The sequence below is a fragment of the Microcaecilia unicolor genome, chromosome 2, assembly GCF_901765095.1.
Source record: "Microcaecilia unicolor chromosome 2, aMicUni1.1, whole genome shotgun sequence".
Taxonomy (NCBI): Eukaryota; Metazoa; Chordata; class Amphibia; order Gymnophiona; family Siphonopidae; genus Microcaecilia; species Microcaecilia unicolor.
The window spans coordinates 204,489,580-204,499,541 of record NC_044032.1 but is presented as its reverse complement, the minus strand read 5'-3'; the positions used below and the strand labels follow the sequence as shown (position 1 = coordinate 204,499,541).

The window sequence follows — 9,962 nt, the reverse complement described above, 5'->3', positions numbered from 1 at the left end:
ACCTATGTGTAGCTGTGGTACTATATTCCAATAACTAATTTGTTGTTCATGTTACTGGTATATTCTGTGGAGTCTCAGATATAAAAGTAGTTTTGTGTAGCAATGTTCTGTACTCCAAATAAGATATTTATTTATTTATTTATTTATTATCTCATTTGTACCCCACAGTTTCCCAACAGTGTCAGGCTCAATATCACTTATCTGCTAATAATACAAACGATCTTGTAATAAATACCCACTGTTTTCTCTTGATTATTGTCTCCCGAATTAGTTTGATAAAGTGCACATCTCTAGTGATTTAGGAGTATATACGAGGTAAAAACTTACTAATGCAGCCTTGGGGTGCTATATTATTTCCTGGATGGCAAACACACCCTAAACATATACAACATCTACATTACTGTACGCTAACTGGTTAGCTCAGGGATACCACATGAGCCCTTACTAGTATACAAACTGGGTGGCAGTTAGTGCTCATTAAGTAATTTTTAAAATTAGCTGGCCAATAATACAAAAAATAGAAAAATCATCCATTTTACATCTGCAGTAAAAATGGCAGCACATGGGAAAGGCCTCTCCTAAGGGAGAAATATAGGGGGTCTTTTTGCTAAGCTGTAAGGCCACAGCTTAGCAAAAAGACCCCCTATATTTCTATTAATGGCTGAAATGAGACTATTTAGTAACATTGGAGGACACATATTCTTGTTTCTTCAAGCATTTCAAAATCATGTATGTAGTCATTTCATTTCTCATCAGATTTGTTTAGTAGCTTGACTTCCTCTGAAATCAACAACCCATTGCACATTCCATCTTGCTTGGAGAAGGCCTCCTTATCATTAGCAACGTCGTTCACAGGATCAAAATCATGAGGGTTTGACTGCATTATTAAAATTGAATATGAGAGTCCGCCAGCCATGCTAAAGAAATGGAAATAGAGCATAGTCAATCATACTTTCTTTACTACCAAATGCAATTTTCACTAAGAAACATTTTTATAGGATTTATTCACAAGCTTTATCACAAGTTTATCCAAGGTTTCAAGATCTAAAATAAATAATTCAACTTAAAAATTGCCTACTGGCAATAAAATCACAGTTTTAAAAATCTATGATCCAAATAAGGTCCCTGTTTACTAAGGTGTACAAGCCATTTGGACGTGGGAGGAGCCAGCATTTATAGTGCACTGGTCCCCCTGACATGCCAGGACACCAACCGGGCACCCTAGGGGGCACTGCAGTGGACTTCAAAAATAGCTCCCAGGTGCATAGCTCCCTTACCTTGGGTGCTGAGCTCCCAACTCCTCCCCAAAACCCACTCCCCACAACTGTACACCACTACCATAGCCCTTAGGGATAAAGGGGGGCACCTACATGTGGGTACAGTGGGTTTTGGGGGGTTTTGGAGGGCTTAACATTTACCACCACAAGTGTAACAGATGGGGGGGGGGGATGAGCCTGGGTGTACTTGCCTGAAGTGCACTGTATCCACTAAATACTGCTCCAGAGACCTGCATACTGCTGTGATGGAGCTGGGTATGACATTTGAGGCTGGCATACAGGCTGGCAAAAAAATATTTTTTTTGGGGGGGTGGGAGGGGGTTGGTGACCACTGGGGGAATAAGGGGAGGTCATCCCCGATTCCCTCCAGTGGTCATTTGGTCAGTTGGGGCACCTTGTTGAAGCTTGGTCCTGAAAAAAAAGGGACCAAGTGAAGCCGGCGAAATGCTTGTCAGGGCCGGCTTTCTTTTTTCCATTATCGGGCGAAGTCGGCCATCTCATGACCACGCCCCTGTCCTGCCCCCATCCCATCTTCGCTACCCTACCGACACGCCCCGTAGAAGTTTGGCCGGCTCCACGACGAAAAGCAGCTGGCGCCGGTAAAAATTGGCTTTCGATTATACCGATTTGGCCGGGTTCAGGAGATCTGTGTCGGAAGGTGGCCGTCGATCTCCTTTAAAAATAAGCTGGATAGCAAGTCATAAATAAATAACTTAATGAGCCAATTAACATTATTTATTGGCATTAATTGGCAACTATTTGGATTTGTGCGCGCTTCTGCCTGAGTGCTACCTTGTAAAGTTGCGCACCAAAATTAATCTCATCTGCAACCCAAAAGGGGGTGTGGCCATGGGAGCAGCATGGGTGGGTCAGGGCATTCCCATAACTTAGTTGTGATGCTGTAGAATTCCAAGGTTGTGCACTCAACTTGCACACCAAGATTTACACCAGGTTTCACTTGGTGTAAGTCTATGTGCCCAAAGTTGGTTGTAGGAATTGGTGCTAAGCACTATCCTATAAAGGGCACTTGGCGTGGAAAACTCTTTATAGAATGCAATTTCAGCACAGATATTTCCGGTACCCAACTTTCAGCGTTATTTACTAAATCCAGCCCTAAGTGCTTGTGGCTAAGCATATACACGTGTATATACCAGATTACACTAGTATTCTATGCCTACTTTCCTTTACAGAATATGCCCCCATACTGACTCAGTACAGTCTTGACTTCATCAAGAGGATACAGAGCTGATACAGGAAACTACATGGAAAGGATGGAGGCGAGGTGGAACAGGAATAGAAAATGTATTATTATACATTATGTGCAGGAAACAGAATGAAAATGAATGTCTGTAAAAGATGCAACAGTAGAAATGGAGAGGAAAAGGTCACTACATAAAATGTTATTTCAAACTATACTAACAAGTTTTATGTCATTACAGGGAAGATGAAATTACTGCCATCATCGTCCTCCCTCTACATCTTCTTGTTTTATTTGGGGTGACACAGTAAAACGCTCGCACTTCTTAAATACAACGATGGCAGAAATGGAACATACCATATATTTAGTCCAAAAACATTTAGCCAAGAGAACTTGTAGTCTCCACCTATAAATATTCCAATATAAGCAACACAGATGTTCTGCAAAAGAAAAAGGAAAGTTAGCTTAAAAACAGTAAAATTTCTTTTTTAACCGAAAAACAACATGCATTGAAAGACATTTTAAATTTTAAATTTAATTAGAATCCTTTTTCTCACCTATCTCAAATTATAAGCAGACTACAACAAACACAATAAAGGGGCAATGCTATAACTGGATGCCTTGAGGCACACACACCAATGCTTAACACCTGTGCACCAAGATGGCGTCACGGAATACTAAGATAAGTCATCGCCGATGCACCTAAAGTTAGGCCCAAACAGTTAAACTAGATCAATAGCAGACATAAATGTTCACCTAAGTATTCCATGATCTGTCTCATAACATGTGGAGGGGCATTTTCAATATGACGTCCAAATGTTGAAATAAACGTTTACATGAAAGCGTTTAAAAAATGGATTGTTGCTACTATTTGGTTTTCTGCCAGGTACTTATGACCTGGATTGGTCACTGTTGGAAACAGGATACTCGGCTAGATGGACCATTGGTCTGACCCAGTGTGGCTTTTCTTAAGTTCTTAGAAATAAATAAACATGTTACGATATTTGAAGATACACAAGAAAAATATTTAGAAAGAGGACGCACTGTAAACATCAGACGTTTTACGATGTTTCCGCCAATCAGAAATTCAGTACGCAAAACATGTAACAGCGGTATTGGTCCCTAGGTCAAGAAAACATCCACAGCAATAGCAGCACATTCCCTCCACATGGCAAATGTGCATAAATACCTCCTGCACATGAAGGAACATCTCTCAGTGTGCCTGGTCATGTCTCTTCACAAGGACACTAATTTTATAGTGTCAGAGACAGAACTTCTACTCCAGGCACAGTAGAGAAACTTTCAAGCGCCATGGCTACCTGCTACCCCACAACATTTCCATGAGGGCATGGAGATCCATTAGAGGCAACCTGAGAAGGTAGTGTGAAGCAGTACCCCCCTCCCCCCAGCAGGATCACAGCACCACTCATGTGCAAACACCATACATATGCTGGGTCACGTGCACTGAGGTCCTTTTCTTGTTGCAATACATGTTATTTGTTTTTGTTTTTTCATAAGAAAAAATAACAAAGCATTGGTGAAATCCGAATGTACAGAATATCCAGTGACAAGTAATTATGGGGGCCCTTCCATTAACCAATGCTGAAATGAGGGGATGCACATCTCTGGACACGTTCCTCCCGCCCAGGTGCCGGCAGCCTGCCCCCACACCTATATACTGATGGGAAGATTGGCAGTAGCTCACTAAAGTACACTGAGCCACCCAAAGGCACACCTGCTTTATTTCACTGCCTATCCCCACCTCTCAGCAACAGTGCACATGCTCCACAGAAAGGCTACCTTCTGATACTAATACAAAAAAATCCTTCAGTCTCTGGTATATAAATGTAACAAATATCCAAACCAGGACAAAAAGTTCCCAAAATTCAAAAAAAATCAATCAAACAAAAATTCACAGCATGGGCTTCCAAAAGAGTATTAATGTGTATTCAAATTTTTTTTTTTTGGCTCAAAAAAATTTGAATACACATTAATACTCTTTTGGTAGCCCATGCTGTGAATTTTTGTTTGATTGATTTTTTTGAATTTTGGGAACTTTTTGTCCTGGTTTGGATATTTGCCACAGAAAGACCACCATTTTTATTTATTTAAGACATTTGTACCCCACATTCTCCTAACATAAGTTTGGGTTCTATGTGGCTTACATTGAACAAATCGAATTAATAAACCATTGCTGGATTACATTAAACCTATAGAACTCAATGATAACAGGTTTATAGGCAATATAAGTGAGGAAGCAATTGAGTAACAGATAATGAATACAATGAGAATTGATGAATTTGCAGTTTGAGGTTTATATATTAGGTTGGTTGTTTTCACACCAGTCGCTGAGCCCACTCTCACAGCCACCCTAGGCCATCTCGTGCTGCAGGTCACAGGCCTGCAGCAGGAGCTGAGAACCATAAGACACATACAGGAGCAGATTCTGAATGAGCTGAGGATGCTCCTTGAGGCGCGGTGGCAGCCTGAATGAAGACCATGTACCAATGTTTCTTCACATTAACATTGTTTGCATTTTTATTTCATAAATACAATGTGCACAGTTATTTACATTTAAAAGGCTCTGCTTCTGCTCTCAAAAATATGTATACATCCCCTGAAAATGTAGCTAAATGCACCAGTATTATCTGCCACATTATCAACTATCGAATGCTAACAACCTCCATATTAACTAAAAGATATAGTCCTCATTCATTCAGCTCCCTAAAATGGTGGCATCTACCTTAGCTAATTACTGTGGCAAACAGCACACTCTAACAGTAAACACACTGAATTAACTATTGACATGGCGCCATGCTGTTAGCACATGCTAATTCCCATGCTACACAGTTAACATGGATTCGTAAACAGGGGCTGAATGCAGTGGCATAGGTGGGCCTGGTGGGCCACTCAAGCCCATCCAAAATTGTGGCACTCTTGCTGTGGCTGGTGGGAATCCCCACCAGCTAAAGATTTCCTCCTCCACAGGCAGCCAATGCTCTTCTAAATGGCAGCTGGCACCACACACCAGCCCCTCTGCACATGCTGTTTTTACCCACGAGGAAGCACTGAGCATGTACAGACAACTGGCAGCGGCATCAGAAATCAAGTGATGCCAGCTGCTGTTTGGAAGAGCACTGGCTGCCAAAGGAGGAAGAAATCTTCAGCTCGGGCAGTTTCAGGATCCCCACTAGCTCAGGTATTTAATATTTTGTGTTTGAGGGTAGGGGGAGAGGTAGAATGTAGAGAGCAGAGGGGGGCCAGGAGGGGCTGAATTCCGTGCCCATCCATTTCGGGTTCAGGCCCACATAAAACTGGCTGTCTGGCTACGCCCCTGGCTGAATGATCCAAATAGAAACATTTTAAAAAGCAGCACACTTGCAGATCCAGCAACATTTTTCAACTGTCAATAAAAATACAAAAGGTCAGTTCAAGTCAAAGCTCAAAGTTCAAAGAATTCCAGAACTTGGAACAGGCTACTGTAAAGAGCATGAGGATGCAGCAAGCCCTTCCATGTATGCTGTTCCAAGAGAACAGCAAGCAAACACTGTAGAACAGATTGGAAGGTGCAACTGGGCTGATACAAAACAGGGCTGTGGAGTTGGAGTCAGACTTTGACTCTCACTCCAACTTCACAGCCCTATCGAATGCACTTTGGGGTAGAATCAGAGTCAGAGTCAAAGTCGGTAAAAATTTATGACTCCAGTTTCAAAATAAAAACTTACAACATTATAATATATGGTAAATTTATCATATTATATATATTTGTCCTGGATCTAAAGTTATATTTAACAGTACTTTAGATCTAGAACAAAAAATTTAAAGCCTAAAATTAGTAGAAATAGAAGGAGTTGAAGTTGGACTCGAAGTCAACGATTTTGTGTACCAACTCCACAATCCTGGATACAAAACAGAAACGACTGCAAGCAAAAACAGTCAAGATCATGAAGCGATTTTAAAATAACCTTATAAATTGAATGTGAAGGCTCAAACAATAAAAATAAATCTAAAGCTTTTTCCTAAGATTTAGATTTTCATGGCAGTGTGTAACCAGAAAACTATCTAACCCCCCTGTTTACCAAGCCGCACGGCTATGCAAACACAGCCCATTCAAAGTGAATGGGCTGTGTCGACATTAGCACACAGTAGCTTAGTAAAGAGGGTGGGTAAGATATCAAATGGCTTTTTTTTTTTTTTTAGTAGCATACAGAGGCAGCAGGAGCAGGTAAACATGACTTTACAGTTATTTTACAATGAAGAGAGCTAAAAGCAGAGAGTTGACTTTGGTTGGGTCTTCATTGATAGAGAACAAAGCAACTCTTCTTCCTTGTTATGGTTTAAGGAATGCAAATTTCTAATATTAATATTTTCGATCATAAAGCTTCATTTCTTTGTTCCCTGGTTGAGAAGTTTTGCAAGTAGAAACACGCAAAGTAGAAACATGCTGCCCATTTCTCACTGCTATGTGCCCCACTTCTTTTCCTGTTTGAAAATTGAGTCAGGAAAAGTATGAGCAGATTTGCATCTGCTATTTGTACAGGTCCTTTTCCAAAGTACATTTATGCTCACAGTTTAGGAAATACAACGTAAACAAGTGTACTCTCCACCCCACCCTCAGGAATGACTCATCGATACAGTGTTCAATTATATGGTGGACAATTTTCAAAAACCTGGTTCTGCATATAAAACCTGCCTTTGAAAATTGCTTTCATTATTATGATTTGCATTTTCATTTAGTTTCTGGGTTGCACATTTAGAAGACATATCAGGAAACTTTGTACTGAACATACCATTATTTGTTTTGTACTGTTGTTCATTCTTACCTTGATTGCACCAGCCACCATTGTTGTAAGTGGTGAATTATAGTAACAGCAAAGAACTACGGAATACAATAAGATGAACCTAAAGGCAATAAACCAGAAGCAAATACATCAGATTTTCTAATATTATGTTAATAATCATCATTATTCATATAGTAAGACCGGTGTATACTAAAGAATTAGATCAGGGCACGTGCTGAAGGTGGTATCTTTGGATTTTACTAAAAAAGCAATTCTATAAGTTGGCGCTTACATACATGCCACTTAAGTGCATCACAGGTGCCAGAATTTGCAGTTACACATGTAAATGCACTAGGCACTATGCTATAAGGTCACACATAAGTACTATCAATGTTGTTAAAGGTACTAGGTCAGAATACTTAAGTTAAAGTAAAAATAAATGTATATGTGGAAGACAAGAGAGCTAGACTGAATCCTGAGATTGTTGACTTCTTCTTCATCCACAGATTAAAAAATCATAACAGTGCTCATAGGGCATATTTTCCCCTCTAGGGCATACAGAATGGGTTGTATTTTGTACCCCTGGACATTTTAACAGAGTGGATTAGGATTCCTTAGGGTAGTAGAAATTAGCTATTGTTGGGGTTGGAAGGGTAGAGGGTGGTGGTGAGGAAGGTTATTATAGCTGCTCGCTGTTATTATTGTTTTCTATTTGTAATTTATACACAACAGTTGCACAGCATATCTTTTTATTAAAGATTTAAACATAAAATCATAATTGTTTGAGGCTTCTGCAGATGAGGACAGAGCCCATGGGGCGGGGACAGGGACAGAACCTGCGGGGATGGAGACAGGGCGGGGATTGAGACAGAACCTGCGGAGATGGGGTGGGGACAGGGACAAACTTTGTCCCTGCGTCATTCTCTAGTTCTGAGGGCATTCCAGACTGCTTTCAATTGAAGGACATTGATATGATGTTGTTTCTCTTTTGGGAACCAAGAAACCTGTGTGTGGAGATCATCGAGGTGAGCACCCCAACCTAGCATGGCATGGACTTTGTGATGTGGAAGGGGTTGAAATGGAAGTCCCCTGGTAAGATTCTGATCACCATCCACCACTGTAGAGAGTGGCATAGCAGTGGAGTAATTCAAATACAGGCTGAGAGCAATACCATGGCCTAGGACCACTACTACACTTCTACTAATCATTTCTATAGTGCTACTAGACGTACACAGCGCTGTACACATTGAGAAGAGTGTCATTGAGCCAATGATGTTATATGGACTGTTGAAACCATGTGACCAAGTAGGCAGAGCATTTGACAAGCAGATACCTGGGTAGATTTGGAAATCTTTGTGGAGAGATTGCATTATGTTGTTTGCTCTCGGTTGAAAGGCTCAAGCCTGAGTAGTGTCTAGGAGAGTTCAGATGAACTCTAAGGTCTGAAGAGATTGAAGATGTAATTTTGGGTACTTTACTACAAACCCAAAGAGTTCTAGGAGTCTTGTGGCGGACAGAATTGACATCATTATTATTCTCTCACCTATCATTGTTCTCCTCCTCTCTCTCAAACCGCTCTTTATAAGGTCATTACTGCTACATCCACTGCCCCCCCTCGTACTCTGACCTGTGGTGTTTCATAGGACTCGGTGATGTCCCCACTTCTTTTCAACCTATTTATAAGTTCTCTAGCCACAATTATTCAGTCAAATGGGATTTTGTTTCATTTTTATGCAGATGTAATCCTTCTACTTTTCCCAACAAGCCTTTCAACTCATCCATTGGTCCCCTTCAAGACTGTTTGCAGTTAATCTTAAAGTGGCTCCCTGAGCACAAATTAGTCCTGAATAAACAAAAACAATGGCCTGCTGGTTTACTGGAGGTCTTCCTATCCCAACTGTTACTTTAAATCTTTTTGGGACTTCTATCCTACCTGTAGATTATTTTCGTTATTTAGGAATTATTCTTGATTCTCAACACACTTTCTCTCCTCAGATATATAACTTATGCAAGACTGGTTTCTTCATTCTTCAGCAATTTCAGTTGGTTTGATGCTATTTTGACCCTGACATATTTCATTCTCTTATTCTTTCTTTATTAGTCACCAGGCTGAATTATTGTAATATTGTGTACTTAGGTTGTTCTTGTGCTAACTTAAAAAACCCAATCCATACAAAATACAGCCATTAGATTACTATGTCAGGCTCATAAATTTGATCGAGGAGGAAGGGGACGCCGGAACAGAACCTTCATTGCAGAAAGCAGCAGCAGCAGCACTAGCACCGCATGAATCGGGGAGGGAAGCAATACCCCCCTTATGACCTGCACCCGGGGCTGGCCGCCCCTACCACCCCGCCCTTGGTACGCCACTGGCTGGAATCTACTAGACATCATGCTTTTCTATTTGCAGCCCCCTTCTTTTGGAATTTACTCCCCCTGACCATCCATGCAGAATTATCTTTTAAGAACTTTAAGTCTGCCATAAAAAACATGGCTTTTCCATCAGGCTTTCAACCCTATATAAGATTTCAGAGAAACATGACAGCTGGGTCCAGTGTTTTTCCTTGCCTCTCTCATGTCCCCATTGGTCTTTCTGACTCTCATTTTCCTTCTCTTTTTTTTTCTTTTGGCTGAGTTTGTTTGTTTCTTGGATAAGTGTGATGTTCTTCCTATTGATTATTGTAGTTCCTTTCCTTCAGACTTTTG

At 40.7% G+C, this 9,962-nt stretch overlaps 1 protein-coding gene across 2 annotated transcripts in view; it reads right to left on the bottom strand.

The window, feature by feature from the left end:
• Positions 1-481: 481 nt before the first annotated feature.
• SLC35D2 (solute carrier family 35 member D2) overlaps positions 482-9,962 on the bottom strand; it is a 216,512-nt gene continuing 207,031 nt past the window's right edge. For both annotated transcript variants that reach the window (XM_030193642.1, XM_030193641.1), the window contains exons 10-12: positions 7,299-7,377; positions 2,833-2,915; positions 482-917 (exon numbers count right to left, since the gene is read on the bottom strand). In XM_030193642.1, the coding sequence (XP_030049502.1) occupies positions 743-917; positions 2,833-2,915; positions 7,299-7,377 (337 nt within the window). In that variant the 3' untranslated portion in view covers positions 482-742. The remainder of the gene's footprint in view (positions 918-2,832; positions 2,916-7,298; positions 7,378-9,962) is intronic.